The 18,174-nt window shown below is 39.7% G+C and overlaps 2 protein-coding genes across 2 annotated transcripts in view; one reads left to right on the top strand and one right to left on the bottom strand.

Annotated features, from left to right (window-relative positions):
* The window catches only part of eif4eb (eukaryotic translation initiation factor 4eb), a 39,797-nt gene extending 38,236 nt beyond the window's left edge, over positions 1–1,561 (bottom strand). The window contains exon 1 of the mRNA XM_061895051.1: positions 1,408–1,561. Within this exon, the coding sequence (XP_061751035.1) occupies positions 1,408–1,425 (18 nt within the window). The 5' untranslated portion in view covers positions 1,426–1,561. The remainder of the gene's footprint in view (positions 1–1,407) is intronic.
* The window catches only part of metap1 (methionyl aminopeptidase 1), a 90,867-nt gene continuing 74,204 nt past the window's right edge, over positions 1,512–18,174 (top strand). Inside the window, exon 1 of the mRNA XM_061895050.1 lies at positions 1,512–1,676. Within this exon, the coding sequence (XP_061751034.1) occupies positions 1,560–1,676 (117 nt within the window). The 5' untranslated portion in view covers positions 1,512–1,559. The remainder of the gene's footprint in view (positions 1,677–18,174) is intronic.

The raw sequence follows: 18,174 nt of genomic DNA, 5'->3' as shown, positions 1-18,174 counted from the left end.
ATATATATATATATATATATATATATGCATATACACACACACATATATATATATATATGTGTATATATATATATATATATATATATATATATATATATATATATACACAAATGTATATGTATATATACATACACATATATAAACCTTTTTTTCATCAATGTCCCCATTATAATTACTAAAAAAAAGAAAATGGCAACTATTTAATGAGAATAAACTATGCGCTTGTGAATTAAACATTTGTAATCCCTTTGAAAAGCAGCCTATTCAGAAAGACACATAGGTCGTCAGCCATTGTAATTCCAGGAGCCGTTTTGTGGGGGATTATGTCTAAACAGTTTTTTATTTTCTATGCGATGTTCTAATGTGTGTTCAGCTCTCAAGAGTCTAAACCTTTGGGTTCGTGGAAAATACTTCTGCAGTATGATGGCACAAGTCACAGATGCACTTTGTTTAATATACGTCAAAAATGCAGACTCCTCACTGCAATTGAGGGAGGCATCAGCTTTGAAAGCAAAAGGTAAGAAACCCCTTTCCTATTGGTGGAAAAAAGCTTGTCATCAAACAATCATTCAAAGCATTAGAGGCCATTTGTTTGGGGGCCGGGGGTGGGGTGGTAAGCCAACAATACTATCAAGTGGCCAAATTACTCACAGGCCTGACACTTCAGGGATATTTTTTTATTGCATTTCTGGTGTGGACAAAAACTTTTTTATGAAGATTAATACAGTCAATAATATCTATTAAAAATTAATTTGTTGTACATTATTTTTAATAATAGATGTTATATTTGTATATAAACTATAACACGTTACACATTATTATTTAACCAAAAAATATTTATTTGTATCTCAAGTTTTAATATGATTTTAGGTCCAAATGTGTTAATAAACTATGTAAAATTAAAAAATAACTGTTGAGGAGTTAAAGTAAAACATAAAAGTAAACACAAAAGTATATACAACAGCTAAATCCTTCTTTGGACTTTAAAAGTTCATTTTCTGGTGCCGCTATATGCCCCCGACCGCATTTGACCACCCCTGCTTTAACGCACTTAATTTCAAACTTCATGAAAACAAGGTGTAAGGAGTTTTTGACACACAGGATTAAATGTGTCAGTAAGTGTGTAATTGTCGTTTATCCCATAATCTCCAGCAAATTGACTTAAACCATTGTTTGGACAAAAGTGGACGGCGATTCTCAACGTCATCTTAAAAGTTGCGAGAAGCCCATACAGCTTTGACGCTCCGCTTAGATCTTAGTCAAGCAAATACAAAGCAAAACAGAAAATTACCAGTCTGTTTACAGTTCATGTTAACTGCGAAGACGAGAAGGTCAAATGATATATGTTTAAGCACAACCCTTTAAAATGTTTTGCAGTGTTTTTCTTTTTAAAGTAAAAGTGCTCACCGGTCCGGCAGTCGCCATTTTACAAATCTGTTCGGAAAGTGTCAAGTGATTGGACAGCACACAGCAGCGTGACCAGCCTCTACAGACATGCGCAGTGTGTTGCCTCTGGCTGGCTGTTTCCCTGGGACTCCACCCCTCCGTCAGATGAAGGCATGGCGAGCATAGAGGAGCTTAAAGAGTGTGAGACGGAAGGCTGCGACAAGGACGCCAAACTTCAGTGCCCCACGTGTATTAAGCTTGGCATTCAAGGCTCATATTTCTGCTCACAGGTAGAGCTTTTCTTGTCTGTTCTCATTTCATTGAAAAACCCGCGGTTTGCCCTGCGCCGGGGGCCTGTTTCTCATCACGAGGCTGACATGTAGCTGCCAAGCTAGGTGAACGTGTAGATGCTTTCGTGGTATTCTCTTCTTTGACCAAAAGTTTGACATTATCCTCACGATATGCAATGTTGTATAGATGAGTGGTTTAGTGTAAATAATAATAACAGCCGTGCTTAAAGAAGTTAATAACGTCGAAGAGTACCATTCTACTAGCTGCCTTACTCTTGACTGTTCGGCTAAAGGAGTGAATTTGATAAGATTATTGGCTAGAATTGGCAGAAAACATAGTTTGACGAACATGTTTTATAAGCGTATTTGCATAGCTTAAAATGGCCTCGATTTTCGTTATTTTTATTTTAATGAGATGAGCTCTTCTCAAAATTATCATCACAGAAGTGAAACAAGGCAATCATTCATTTCTTGAGCACTATATTTAACCCTGGCACTTTTTGCACCAGTGGTTCTCGAATGAGGGTACATGAGATCTAAACTAATATAATACGCATGTGTTGAGGGGCACATTAGTATCTGATGCCGCGCTGGTTTTGTGAATTTAAAACCCTACAAAGTATTCCTATTAATCAGAATAATGTAAATAACACATCATATTTTCAACTATCTAAAGAAAACTGCCAAGGCAACACAATACATTGCCTATTGACATGTAAATGGTAGTGCTATTGCTTTTGGAATTTTACAGATTATGTACAGTATTATTACTGTGACAGGAAATTGTGTGCATGTAAACAGTCAAATAAGGCTGCAACGATTAATCCATTAATTTGATTACCAAAAGCTTAATCCTTTAAGTGTAATTAATAAGTGTGTACAATTCAGACTTAATAGTTCCTAGAACTTTAAAGGGTGCCTCTTATACAAAACCAACTTTTTATACGTCCTGAAAATTTTAAATAAAACCATGGAGGCATCACCCCGATATTAATGCAATATTGCCTTCTTTCATACTTCATTCAAACAAGCCGTCAGTAATCTGCTCTGACCTGTCTGCGGCTATATCCATATGTTGTAGCAATTTCCCTGAAGAGCTCAATAAGCTCCTTCTTTTTCTATAACATGTTGTAGGGCAGACTGACTTGTACATACTGTACATGCACATGCATCCTTTGCTGTTGCCATTTTTAGTACAAAGTAGCATATAGTGCAAAATTATATCTCTCAGTAGAATAGATACGGAAGCGCTAAAAATACATGGATGACGGAGAGAAGACTCTTTTTAAAGTGGAGTGATGGAAATAAGACCACTCACTCAACGGTGCATCCTGAAGAGACAATCAGAAAGTGGTTTGAAGATGGTCTGTAAAACATGATCTATGCAACATTTTGACCAAATAACCACCATTACTATCTATGTAGACCTTAAGGAAGTGTTTTATATTTAGAAAAAAAAAAACACATTATACTCCTTTTAAGGTGCAAGAATAATGAATATGTAAGGACATGCTTAATAGAGTAACAAAATAGTACAAAGTGTGAAAATGTAAATCTTTAGGAACCTGAGAACGGTTTTCTGAAGTTTTTTTGCCAGGAAGTTACGTCTGCTTTAACGGGTGAGTGTGGCTGAGGTGGTGTGTTATCACCGGTCTTGGTGTGGACAAGTGTCTTGCATAATTAAAAGACCTCATTGGTCTGACAGCAGTTGGTTGGAAAAAATAAAAAATCCCAAAACTGCCATACTGTCGAGGTGACTTGCTCTGTTTTGATGACAATTTATTTGCTCAATGCAGCACTCATTTTCACTTTTTTTGTCACTCCAAGCAAAGAGTCAACCGTGAGACAACAAGTTGGCCCAACCAAGGGCCCCCCGCGACCCCGAAAGGGAATAAGCGGTAGAAAATGGATGGATGGATGGATGGATGATTGGCTGTTGCTAGTTCCATCAGGGTCTGGAAGAAGGTCAGGCATTACTCAAAATGCAGAGTAAGGAACAAATAAATAAAAAAATACACAATTACAGGCTGTTAGAAAAAAATGTAGTAAGCTACAATTTCATAGTTTGAATGGAGTGCTAAATTAGTCGATCGTTTGCACTCAAAACTCAGCAGTTCTAGACCTGTCACTGTTGTTTATGTGCCGTATCATGAATCAATGAATTTGATTTGTGACTGTCAATGACCACAAGTGTAACACACGTGGATTTGTTTACTTTTTTGTAAACTACCATATGTCGCTGATGTAAATAATAACGGAATGAAAATTGCATGGCTACATAGCCTACTCAGTGGCCAGCCTACTCAGTGGCCCAGTTGTTAGGGTGTCCGCCCTGAGATCGGTAGGTTGGGAGTTCAAACCCTGGCCGAGTCATACCAAAGACTATAAAAAATGGGACTTATTAGCTCCCTGCTTGGCACTCAGCATCAACGGTTGGAATGGGGGGTTAAATCACCACAAATGATTCCCGGGCGTGGCACCGCTGCTGCCCACTGCTCCCCTCACCTCTCATGGGGTGTGTGTGTGACAATCATTGGTACTTTACTTTACAAGTTAGGTCATACACTATATGATAGTCTATTTGAATTTATTGACATTTGGTTATTTGTATATCGTGTGTGTGTGCGTGTGTGTGTACTTGGGCTGGGCGATGTATCGAATATACTCTGTATATCACGGGTTTGTCTCTGCGACGTAGAAAATGACTATATCGTGATATTTGTGTTATACATTCTCACGCAGTTTCTTTTAGCTGCGGGCATTACACAAAATGCTTTTCTCACTATTTCTTGTCCCTCCTTCTCACAGATACATAAAACAAGCGCACCTTGTTACATACGTCACATACTGTCTATGTGCTAGCGGCATGGGTAAAGTTAGCTGTGATGTTAGCGGAGAGGTGTGAGTGGTAATACAAGCTTTGAAATGCGCTCATTACGCCTGACATAAGGCAGAATGGCTTGCCATTACGTTTAACAAAAAAATATAAACTCTCCCACTCTGTTAAAAATGTCCTGTGTTCTTCATATTTTCGTTTTGCTGTGCTTTGTTTCCCTGCCATTTTGTTAGCGAACTTGTCACAAATTGTTTACCACTGATCTCACGCACATGCATGTTTGACGTCACTCAAACTGGCTTTGGCTTGTTCTTCTTATGTTAGACTGACCATACGTCCTCTTTTCCCCAGACATGTCCTCTTTTGCGGGGCTGTCCAGGCGGAGTTTCTTAAATGCCTCAAATGTCCGTCATTTTGAGTTAGGGTTGCGTGTATTTTCAATGTATGTCCATTGTTAAGAACGGGTTAAAAACAAAGCAAATCGCAGCGCACGCAGCAGCATTCACGAAGGAGGGGCAGAGCACTACAAAGCACAAAACAGCTGTGTAGGGCGAGAGCTCGTCTGCTGTGTTTTGTTGAAGTATAATTAACTTGTTTTGAGGCATTATTTGTGTTTACATTATATACAAGAGGTTATTTGGAATATTTCTACCTCTGCACTTTTTCTAAAGCTGCAAATGTTACAGAATATAAGTGTGTTTTATTTTGTTATACTGTCAAGCAGTGTTGGCGTTACCGCACTTTTTGTGTCTTTTTACGCATTGAAATCAGAAAGGACACACAATTCCTGAAGCCCGCGTGTCACCTGGACACAGATTTTTTTTTTTTTTTACCTACCGCCCAGTTTGCTTGTTTTTTTTATTGTATCGATTATTTCTTTCCACCGGGGTTTTTCTTTTGTTCATATTTGCCGGGTCAAATTTACGTCCCGTTTATTGCGTTTTTATTAGTCAAAAATTTTGATTCGCCGTAAGGTTTATCAATGATAACTACTGCCTCAGTTTGCACTCAGACAAGTTTACCGCGACGGGCTGTCAAAATAAAGACTTGATGGTAAACAAGTCAATTTTATTTATATAGCACGTTTACAACAACTTTTAAATTGAACCAAAGTGCTTTACAGGTTAAAAAAGCATAGAGCAACAGAAACAGAAAACAAACAAAGAACATAAACAAAGAATGAGATGGCCAAAATAGTGCAAAAAGCAATACGGTAAATGGGGTCCATTAAAAAGTAAAAAATTTGCTAAAAAAAATCATTGTAATACAAAGTGCGACAAATAGAACAAATAAAACTAAAGCAAAGGGGTTGGGGGTTGTAGGACTAGAAATGGTGGCCTAGTGGGTAGACTCAGTTCAGGTCAAAGGCCAGCGAGAAGAGGTAGGTCTTAAGAAGGGTTTTGAAAACCCCCAGGCTCTGGGCTGACCTAATGTGGAGGGGAAGGCTGTTCCAGAGCTTAGGGGCGGCAACGGAAAAGGTTCTGTCCCCTTTGGTCTTAAGCCTGGATCTAGGGACCGCCAACAGCAATTGGTCAGCTGATCTTAGGGTTCTAGACGAGATATGATGATGCAGAAGCTCGGTCAGGTATTGTAGGGCCAGATCATTAAGGGATTTAAAAACAAAAGTAATTTTAAATCAATGCGGTAACGGACAGGGAGCTAGTGGAGTGAGGACAGGACTGGGGTGATGCTCACGTTTTTTGGTGCTGGTGAGGAGACGGGCAGATGCGTTTTGCACAACCTGCACGGTGGAGTGATGCCTGATCAATGCCAACGTACAGTGAATTGTTGTAGTCTAGCCGGTGTGTGATAAAGGCGTGGATAGCAGTCTCCAGGTCGCTCTGGGAGAGATAGATAGGCCTTGGTCTTTGCTAGGGTTCTGAGATGGTAAAAGCTGGTACTAAGCACTGAGCTGACCTGTTTGGTAAGGCACTGTAAGGCACTAATAGAGTTGTTACACCTTTCCTGCTTCTGGCTCCCAGACCGTAGTCGAGGAGCGCAGGGGAGACGTTCCTCCGGGGTCGATGTACTTCGGGAGTAACACTTCACTTTTTCACAGTGGCCGGCGGTTTGTTTCAACTTTATGACTTTATTGGTGTCTTGCACGCAGCCATCCACCAAGCTACTAGCACCTGCACACACTCACTGTTACCGCTTCCTCACCTCTCTCGCCCACCCACTCACTGACATCACTCACCTCGCATGCTTAGAGGGCCACACACATACGCTACTCTCATAACAGAGTTAAGAGCCGCATGAAACCAGCCAAAGTGCCACATGAGGCTCGCAAGCCGCATGTCGTTCAGTTCTGCGCTAGAGAATGAGTGCTTGAAACTCCGCATGTTAACATCTTTGTTCGGTGCCACACCCACAAAATGCCCAAGCAACCATTTCCACATCAACACCGTATGAAAAAAATAGTCAACAGAAGGCGATAACGTCCGCAGTAACCTACCACATAGCGAAGGACATACACTATTTGATTTTTACTATTATGCAGCCATTTTTTTATTTGACATTCTTTGAAATATTTTGTGTTACATCGCGCACACAAGTGCTCTCTATTTGTTTTAAACTATTTTAGTTTATTTATATAGCCCTAAATCCCTATATATATGTATGTATGTATGTATGTATTAGGGATGCACCGATTAATCGGTAACCGAATATATTCGGAAGAATATGGCAAAAAAAGCCACATTCGGCCTTCGGTGGAATGAGTTATAAACAAAGCCGAATAGTGGCGTGTGACGCAATTTTTTGACGCGGTGACGCAATCAACCAACGTGCAGTGACGCGGTGACGTTGGGATATGTTGTGTACCTGTATAAGAGTATGAGGTTACAAGCACACACTCTTTGAGATTTAGTGGGGCGTCTGTTTACATTATTAGCCTGTTGTGTAGGCTACCTGTATAAGTGTATGAGGTTACAAGCACACACTCTTTGAGATTTAGTGGGGCGTCTGTTTACATTATTAGCCTGTTGTGTAGGCTACCTGTATAAGTGTATGAGGTTACAAGCACACACTTAATTGAGATTTACTTGAGCCTTCTGTTTACATTATTAGCATATCTACTGTGGCTAAGCAGACTTTTGCCAAAAGGACAATAATTCATTTGTTGTGGGTTTATCCACTTTAATGCACTTTATTTTTTTTTGGAATGCATGTTTTTTTTGAAGGCCTAATATGAATGAAATACTTTATGCTTTTTTTTAAAAGCAAAGGCTACTGGAATATTAAAAAAAATTCAATATTCAATAAAAAATTACTTTATTTGAAAAACATGTGTAAATATTTATTGTAGGCTATTTATGCAATATTAAAAAAAAAAACTGCATTCATTATTCGGCCTTTGGCCAAGCGTTTAAATTGTATTCGGCTTCGGCCACAAATTTTCATTTCGGTGCATCCCCAATATATATATATAGAGTGGGACAAAAAAGTATTTAGTCAGCCCCCGATTGTGCAAGTTCTCCCACTTAAAATGATGATAGAGGTCTGTAATTCTCATCATAGGTACACTTCAACTGTGAGAGACTGAATGTGAAAAAAAATCCAGGAATTCACATTGTAGGAATTTTAAAGAATTTATTTGTAAATTATGGTGGAAAATAAGTGTTTGGTCAACCATTCAAAGCTCTCACTGATGGAAGGAGGTTTTGGCTCAAAATTTCACGATACATGGCCCCATTCATTCTTTCTTTAACACGGATCAATCGCCCTGTCCCCATAGCAGAAAAACAGCCCCAAAGCATGATGTTTCCACCCCCATGCTTCACAGTAAGTATGGTGTTTTTGGGATGCAACTCAGTATTCTTCTTCCTCCAAACACAACAAGTTGCGTTTATACCAAAATGGATACATGGATGATACAGCAGAGAATTAGGAGAATGTCATAAGGTCAAATGAAACCAAAATAGAACTTTTTGGTATAAACTCAACTCGTCGTGTTTGGAGGAAGAAGAATACTGAGTTGCATCCCAAGAATACCATACCTAATGTGAAGCATGGAGGTGGAAACATCATGCTTTGGTGCTGTTTTTCTGCTATGGGGACAGGGCGATTGATCCGAGCATGTATTAAAGTTATTTAGCCTACTTAGTTGTCAGATTCATGTTGAAAAGGGTTTTAGTACTCGCTAAATTAGGTGAGTTTGAATAATACACAATTGTTGGTATTCAAGGATAAACACAAAATAGAAAAAATTATACATGACAAACAAAAATGGGATCATTAAACAGTAAAAAAGTGAACAGTATAAAGTGCAAATAATGCTGTAAACATTAAAAAAAGCAAAACACATAAACAACCAGAGTGGGATAAAATGTCTATAACTCAATATCAATACTTGCTCTTGAACAAGTGTAAACTTAAAAAAAAAAAAAAAATATCTACACACTCAATTGTTTGCCCCAGTCAGGGGGGAGGGGGTGACAATTGAAGTCCAAGCATAATGGGGAGATTCTTTCTAACAAAGACAAGCACTTCAAGATGCTCAGGTGTCAGCCTGCTCCTGTGTTCATCAATGATGAGTGCTAAAAAGCCTCTCACTCTCAAGAGTCATTAAAATGTCTTACAACTTTACCACCACGCTTGACTTTATTGTGGCATGTTTTGCACTCCACCTCTTCATCTTTTTCGTTTCGTAGGATAAAATAATCCCACGCAGCTGACATTTTTACCGTAACTTTTATTCACACGGCCGTCTTAACGGTTAGAACACAGACCTGTGGATGTGTTGAAAATGTGCTGGAAAAGGCATAACGGAGCGTAGGGAGCATCAGAAGAGTGGAATGTATTATTTAAATCGGTGCGTTGGAAAACTGGATCTGGATCGGCATTTTCCCATGCCTTGCCAATACGCATTTTTTGGCAAATATCGGCGGCCGATCCGATCCAAATATCGGATCGAGACAACCCTAACGCCAACCCGTGTGGCTGTATGAATTGCGAATGCACATATGGACTGCGATCAGTCTCATATGGCTCCTATAAACTAGAAGAACTTTTGATATTACTTTTTATGAATTACCTGAACTAAACCAACATTGTTTGTTGAGATTCCTTTCTGTTTTTTTCTTTTGTTTTGAATGGCCATTCCTATTAATGTCTATCCACTAGTTGTTGCACTGTACATGTTTGAATAACACCAGTATCATTTAAAGTATTTAATTGTGTCTGTCCTACTCTCTGCGAGTCGTAATCTAGACTTCTGATTAGCCCAAATATTGAGAACTTCTACTATACTAGCTAAAGTACCTGCTACATTAAGGTAAAGTACCAATGATTGTCACACACACACTAGGTGTGGTAAACTTTGTCCTCTGCATTTGACCCATCCCCTTGTTCACCCCCTGGGAGGTGAGGGGAGCAGTGAGCAGCAGCAGCCGGGAATCATTTGTTGATGATTCAACCCCCAATTCCAACCCTTGATGCTGAGTGCCAAGTAGAGAAGAATGCTGGTATGAGCTTTTAAACATAACCCGTTAACTGCTGCCAATCAAATGGTGAATAAGATACTCTATAGGGTTTATATGTTTATAAATCTGACTGTGATGAAGTCAGTAACTCACCAGCCTTGAACCTCACTGCACGTCACATATATATATATATATATATATATATATATATATATATATATGTATATGTGTGTGTGTGTGTGTATATATATATTTGTGTGTGTGTATGTATATATATATATATATATATATATATATTTGTGTGTGTGTATGTATGTGTGTATATATATATATATATGTATAAATGTGTGTGTGTATGTATGTGTGTGTGTATATTTATATGTGTGTATGTATGTATGTGTGTATATTTATATATATATATATATATATATGTATGTGTGTGTGTGTATATATATGTATTTATGTGTATATATTAGGGCTGGGCAACGATTAAAAATTTTAATCGAAGTTAATCACACTATTTCTCAGATTAATCGCGATTAACTGCATTGTATACGCAAAGCCCAATAATGAATTCAAAAGTAGTGTGTAGTGCACCTTTATTGGAATATTCTCCCACATGAACAAAAGCGCCAAAACATTTGTTGTGCATACACAATTTAAATCAGTCCTTGTTAAACAGTAGCAGTTAAATAGAATATTTTATGAAAATCAACTCAAAAAATGTAAATACAAACATTTAAGCTTATTGCCACTGCCAGGGTTTTTAAGCTATCCTGTTTGTTATGGAAAATAAATATAATCTACATACAAATCTCTGAGCCACAATCATAACATCTGAACAGGCAATTTCTGAGGTAACAGCAGAAACATTTTTTTTATCAGGGTTTTATGTTTAAAAAACCTATATTATAGGTAGTGGGCTGTTTTAGGGAATTTTTGATCGAATTATCCGTAGTAGCAACATTAATAATGTTGTGTTTATTCTGCGTAGTGCACTTAAAATAATTATGACCATATCTAGGAATTGATATGATGGGAATTTTCCGATTGTTTGCTTGGTGCTTTGATAAACTGAACGCATATACGTGGTACTACTTGTGATGTTATGAGCCAGGGAAAAAAAGAACTACCCTACCCAGCATGCAACAGGAGTGATGAGCATGCGCGGTAGCCCGGTATAGGTTGTGTCGCCATGACGGCATCTTGTATGTTGTGATATGCACGCTCTGATAGTAAACATTAAGAACTCAGCCAACACTCCTCGTCTGCATTATTCATAAATAGAAAGACAACACAAATACGCCGCTGCTTCACAAGCCGCTGGATGTAGCCGGCAAAGTATTCCCATGCTAGCTAGCCGCTCTAGCAAGCACGCGTCATTCAGTCCAAAACGGCCCGATCTCTCCACATCCAGAATTGTCTGGCGGTCGTAAGTGATCCCGGAGTGACCACGCTGTAAGCCAGCCATGAAATTTGCAGAATTGTCCGGTATTTTTGCCAAATCTTCCATCTTTACCAAGAGCCCCTCGACGCCAAAGTACATCCGGGAGATGCCATCTTGTTAAGAAAAGGCGTTAACAAAATAAAAGCATGTAAACAACATACGCAAATGTGCGATAAAATAATTGTCGACGTTAATAGATTGATGAGTTAACGCGTAATTAATGCATTAATTTGCCCACCCCTAGTATATATATATTTGTGTGTGTGTGTATGTATGTGTGTGTGTGTATATATATATATATATATATATGTATCAATCAATCAATCAATGTTTATTTATATAGCCCCAAATCACAAATGTCTCAAAGGACTGCACAAATCATTACGACTACAACATCCTCGGAAGAACCCACAAAAGGGCAAGGAAAACTCACACCCAGTGGGCAGGGAGAATTCACATTCAGTGGGACGCCAGCGACAATGCTGACTATGAGAAACCTTGGAGAGGACCTCAGATGTGGGCAACCCCCCCCCCTCTAGGGGACCGAAAGCAATGGATGTCGAGCGGGTCTAACATGATACTGTGAAAGTTCAATCCATAGTGGCTCCAAGACAGCAGTGAGAGTCCCGTCCACAGGAAACCATCTCAAGCGGATCAGCAGCGTAGAGATGTCCCCAACCGATACAGGCGAGCGGTCCATCCTGGGTCCCGACGAGCGGTCCATCCTGGGTCTCGACTCTGGACAGTCAGTACTTCATCCATGGTCATCGGACCGGACCCCCTCCACAAGGGAGGGGGGGACATAGGAGAAAGAAAAGAAGCGGCAGATCAACTGGTCTAAAAAGGAGGTCTATTTAAAGGCTAGAGTATACAGATGAGTTTTAAGATGAGACTTAAATGCTTCTACTGAGGTAGCATCTCGAACTGTTACCGGGAGGGCATTCCAGAGTACTGGAGCCCGAACGGAAAACGCTCTATAGCCCGCAGACTTTTTTTGAGCTCTAGGATTCACTAATAAGCCGGAGTCTTTTGAACGCAGATTTCTTGCCGGGACATACGGTACAATACAATCGGCAAGATAGGCTGGAGCTAGACCGTGTAGTATTTTATACGTAAGTAGTAAAACCTTAAAGTCACATCTTAAGTGCACAGGAAGCCAGTGCAGGTGAGCCAGTACAGGCGTAATATGATCAAACTTTCTTGTTCTTGTCAAAAGTCTAGCAGCCGCATTTTGTACCAACTGTAATCTTTTAATGCTAGACATTGGGAGACCCGAAAATAATACGTTACAGTAATCGAGACGAGACGTAACAAACGCATGGATAATGATCTCGGCGTCTTTAGTGGACAAAATGGAGCGAATTTTAGCGATATTACGGAGATGAAAGAAGGCCGTTTTAGTAACGCTTTTAATGTGTGACTCAAAGGAGAGAGTTGGGTCGAAGATAATACCCAGATTTTTTACAGAGTCACCTTGTTTTATTATTTGGTTGTCAAATGTTAAAGTTGTATTATTAAATAGAGGTCGGTGTCTAGCAGGACCGATAATCAGCATTTCCGTTTTTTTGGCATTAAGTTGCAAAAAGTTAGCGGACATCCATTGTTTAATTTCATTAAGACACGCTTCCAACTGACTACAGTCCGGCGTGTTGGTCAGCTTTAGGGGCATGTAAAGTTGGGTGTCATCAGCATAACAGTGAAAGCTAATACCGTATTTGCGTATGACGTCACCTAGCGGCAGCATGTAGATGCTGAAGAGTACAGGGCCAAGGACCGAACCCTGGGGAACTCCACACGTTACCTTAACATAGTCCGAGGTCACACTGTTATAGGAGACGCACTGCATCCTATCAGTAAGATAAGAGTTAAACCATGACAGGGCTGAGTCTGAAATACCAATTCGTATTTTGATACGCTCTAATAAAATATTATGATCGACGGTATCGAAAGCAGCGCTAAGATCGAGGAGCAGCAACATAGATGACGCATCAGAGTCCATCGTTAGCAATAGATCATTAGTCAGTTTTGCGAGGGCTGTCTCAGTCGAGTGATTTGCCCTGAAACCGGATTGAAAGGTTTCACATAGATTGTTAAACGCTAAGTGCTCATTTAGCTGCTCTGCAACAATTTTTTCGAGGATTTTCGAAATAAAGGGAAGGTGAGACACCGGTCGGTAGTTTACCATGAGGTCTGGATCGAGGTTAGGTCTTTTAAGGAGAGGATGAATAACCGCTTTTTTGAATGCAACGGGAACAGTGCCCGAGGAAAGTGATAAGTTTATAATATTTAGCACTGATGGACCTAATAATACAAAAAGCTCCTTGATAAGTTTCCCAGGAAGTGGGTCAAGTAAACACGTTGTTTGTTTTATTCCATTTACACGTTGTAACAATCCTTCTAATGTTATTTCATCAAAACGAGAGAAACTATTTTGGATATTTGCAGTATCCGCCGTATATACAATCGTATCTGTGTTACTATAACCCCGTTGTAGCTGGGACGCATTGTCTTTAATCTCCTTTCTAATAAGTTCAATTTTCTTATTAAAGAACTTCATAAAGTCATCTGCCGAATGGGTGGAGCTACTGGAAGGAGTCCCTTGTTGGGTTAGCGATGCTACTGTACTAAACAAAAATTTTGGATCGTTTTTATTAATGCGGATGAGATTTGAGTAATAATTAGTTTTAGCTAAGGTAAGCATGCGTTTATAAGTTATTAAACTATCACTCCATGCTTGATGGTGCACCTCAAGTTTAGTCGTGCGCCATTTGCGTTCCAGCTTTCTACATAATAATTTCTGAGCTCTAGTTTCTTCAGTAAACCATGGCGTACGCCTTTTTGGAGCCTTTTTTATCTTCAGCGGTGCTATACTATCAATGGTTTCGCGCAGGGCGTTGTTAAAGTTGTTAGTGAGGTTATCAATAGAGCCCACATACTTTGGGAACGGTGCCATTACCGAGGGCAGTAGGTCCGCAAGAGTCGTCGTTGTGGCAGCATTAATGTTGCGGCTGCTATAGCAGTTATTATTATTATTAGCTTGCCGAACATGAGTCTGAACTTCGAATTTTATAAGGTAATGATCGGACATTACTTTAGTATACGGGAGTATCATAACTTTGGAGACGGTGATACCTCTGACAAGCACTAGGTCTATCGTATTACCGCTGCGATGCGTCGGTTCATTTATTATTTGTGTAAGACCACAGCTATCAATTATAATCTGGAGCGCCACGCACGGTGGGTCCAATGGGGTATTCATATGGATATTAAAGTCCCCCATTATAATTATATTATCGGCGTGCGTCACTAGATCAGCAACAAACTCTGAGAATTCACTAATAAAGTCCGAATAGGGCCCTGGGGGGCGGTAGATAACGGCCAGGCACAGAGGCAGAGGTGTGGCAGACTTCATAGAAAGCACCTCAAACGATTTATATTTATTATTTAAGTTAGGACTAAAGTTAAAGTTTTCGTTGTATATTAGTGCGACACCCCCTCCCCTTTTGAGGTGACGGGCAATATGCGCATTCGTATAGTTAGGAGGGGATGCCTCATTTATCGCAAAAAAGTCGTCTGGTTTAAGCCAGGTTTCGCTAAGACCGATGACGTTAAGGTTGTTGTCTCTAATGACCTCATTGACTAATAACGTTTTGGGAGACAAAGATCTGATGTTTAGAAAGCCCATATTATAGGTAGTGGGCTGTTTTAAGGAGTTGTTGATAAAATTATCCGTAGTAGCAATATTAATAATGTTGCATTTATTATGCGCAGTGTACTTAAAATAATTACGACCATATCTAGGAATTGATATGACGGGAATTTTCAGATTGTCTACTTGGCGCTGCGATAAACTGAACGCATCATAATTTGCCACCTCAGTAGAACGCATGTCTAACTCTGACGAAGTCATAGACACAGTAGAAAAAACATTTTGTGAGTTGTGTATTATTCTACGAAAATTGCTATGTGTACAGGGATCATCCAGCCTGGCGCTGGCTAGCTCTAACTTAACTGACTCCATACCCAGGCTAGCAGGCTCTGTAATTGCCTGTGACCGGGCTTGCTCTAGTGCAGTTAGTCAAATGTGGCTCAATGCGAAGTCTATGTTCCGAGACAAGAGGATAGCGCCTTCCTGGTTAGGGTGAAGGCCGTCTCTCCTCAGCAAGCCAGGTTTGCCCCAGAAAGAGGGCCAATTATCAATAAACGTAAATCCCTGTTGTCTGCAGAAGCTATCCAGCCACCTGTTAAGAGAGACTAATCTGCTATATCTCTCATCATTGCCTCTCCCAGGCAGGGGGCCAGAGACAATTACTCGATGCCTGGACATCTTTCTGGCGAGATTACAAGCCCTGGCTATGTTTCTCTTTGTAATCTCTGATTGTCTCATCCTAACGTCATTGGAGCCAACGTGTATTACTATATTCGCATAACTAGTGGTGCGGTTAGCCTGCCGTACGTGCTTACTAGACCTGTTGCGAGTTAGCTCCCTAAGATTAGCTTCAATGTCAGGTGCTCTGCCCCCGGGAATACACTTAATTGTGGCTGGTTTGCTAAGCTTTATGTTTCGGGTGATGGAGTCCCCTATAACTAAAGTGTGGTGCCCGGTAGACTGGGGTGTAGGACTAGCTAAAGGGCTAAATCTATTATGCGTCTCAACCGGTACACCGTAGCTTGTAGGCCGCTTAGGGCTGCTACAAGCTGGGCTAGTTAGCTCGCTACAGCTAACGCTAGCAGATGTGTCCGCAACATCTAAAGTTACGAAATTACACTGCTCTAACTGGCGGACACGGCTCTCTAGCAAAGCCAACCTATCCATGAGTAAAGTGCACGAAGCGCAGGAAGCCATACTCACAGAAACTTTCCGTCGCCGAGTGGAGTGCCAGCTGTCTTCGGGAAGTGGTGGTCACGGTGGCGGGGGAGAAGCTTCCTTCAGACCGGCGCTGCCTTTCTCCGCTAGCCTCGTTAGCTTAGCAGCTAGCTAGCTGAGGGCGAAGTGGTGAGACAGAGATCGGGTGATTTGCAAGTTAAATTGAACTATTAAATATGTTCGATAAGTTGTAAATAAAGCTGCAAAACAGTTAAAATCACACAGATAGAACGATACTTAGCTTTTTTGCAACAAGAGCAGTCAGCGAGCAGTCATTCACGTTGACCCCAAATATAAATGTGTATATATATACATGTATGTATGTATGTATGTGTGTATGTATGTATGTGTATATTTATATGTATTTATGTGTGTATGTATTTATATGTATGTATATATATATGTGTATGTATTTATATGTATGTATGTGTGTATATTTATATATATATATATATATATATATATTTATATGTATGTGTATATATATATATATATATATATACATATATATATATATATATATATATATATATATATATATTAGGAGTGTAACGGTACACAAAAATTTCGGTGTGGTACGTACCTCGGTTTAGAGGTCACAGTTCGGTTCATTTTCGGTACAGTAAGAAAACAACAAAATATACATTTTTGGGGTATTTATTTACCAAATTTGTAAACAATGGCTTGATCCTTTTAACATTGGGATCACTATAATAATTCTGCCCACGTTAATCCACATTAAACTGCCTCAAGTTGTTGCTTAGATGAAATAAAATGACACAACCTTTTTTCTACATATAAAAAGGGCAACATTAAACAGTTTCAAGTCAACTCATCATGCTTAATTTATTACAGCATTGGGGAAGCATGTAGTTAATTTTTATTATGTGAATGTATATTTTTATCAACATGTGGTAGCAGGGACCCTGCCATTCAAAACTAGGCTGCTACATTACTAATGATTCATGTAACTATAGCTGAAAATTCATCCCTGACTACCATGGAGTTTATGTAGGCTTTATGATGCACTTAAATTATTTTATACACTATCAGAGACAGAAACTCTTCATTTAATATAATGTCCTTTTTTTCTTCTTCAACACACCTCAATTAACACTGTCCGTAACACACGCACACACACATGCGCGCACACACACACACACACACACGTACGCGCACTCGCACACACACCGCAAAATGAGCTAACGTCACGCTATAAGCTAACTAGCCTTCACCTAAAGCCAGGACTGCGAGTGAGCTGAGCTGTAGTTTTTTTCTAGAAGGTCAATGGGCTCATAGTGATGTTTAGAAAGTAGTTGACTTGGAATATAATTTGGGGAGAGTGAGTTGCTCCCCTGCTAAAGACTTATCTGCTCGACATCGACACTGAAGCCCTGACAACATGTGCTCTGAATACGCATTGCTGATTGGGTTTCTATGTAACCAATCAGATGGTTGTGTGGGCGGGACAATGCAGGGTGCTGTGTACAGACACAGAGGCAGAACGGAGCGGAGCGGCTTGTTAAGACTTTAGGATAGGCAGCTACTTCATATGTACGTGTTGAACTCGTTCGGTATTCCTCTGCACCGAACCGAAAGACCCCGTACCGAAACGGTTCAATACAAATACACGTACCGTTACATCCCTAATACATACATACATACATACATACATATATATGTATATATATTTATATATATATATATATGTATGTATATGTATATATATATATATGTATGTATATGTATACGTATATCGCACAATGGCCTAAAAATATCGAGATATTAAAGGCCATATCGCCCAGCCCTGTATATATATTTGTATGTATGAATGTATATATATTTATGTATGTACAGGGTTTCCCACACATTCATTTATTTGTGGCGGCTTGCCACGAAAGAATTACGGCCGCCACAGATAATTT

Source organism: Nerophis ophidion, linkage group LG03 (assembly GCF_033978795.1).
Source record: "Nerophis ophidion isolate RoL-2023_Sa linkage group LG03, RoL_Noph_v1.0, whole genome shotgun sequence".
NCBI lineage: Eukaryota > Metazoa > Chordata > Actinopteri > Syngnathiformes > Syngnathidae > Nerophis > Nerophis ophidion.
Note: the sequence above shows the minus strand (reverse complement) of the source record. Positions and strands in the feature narration are given on the sequence as shown.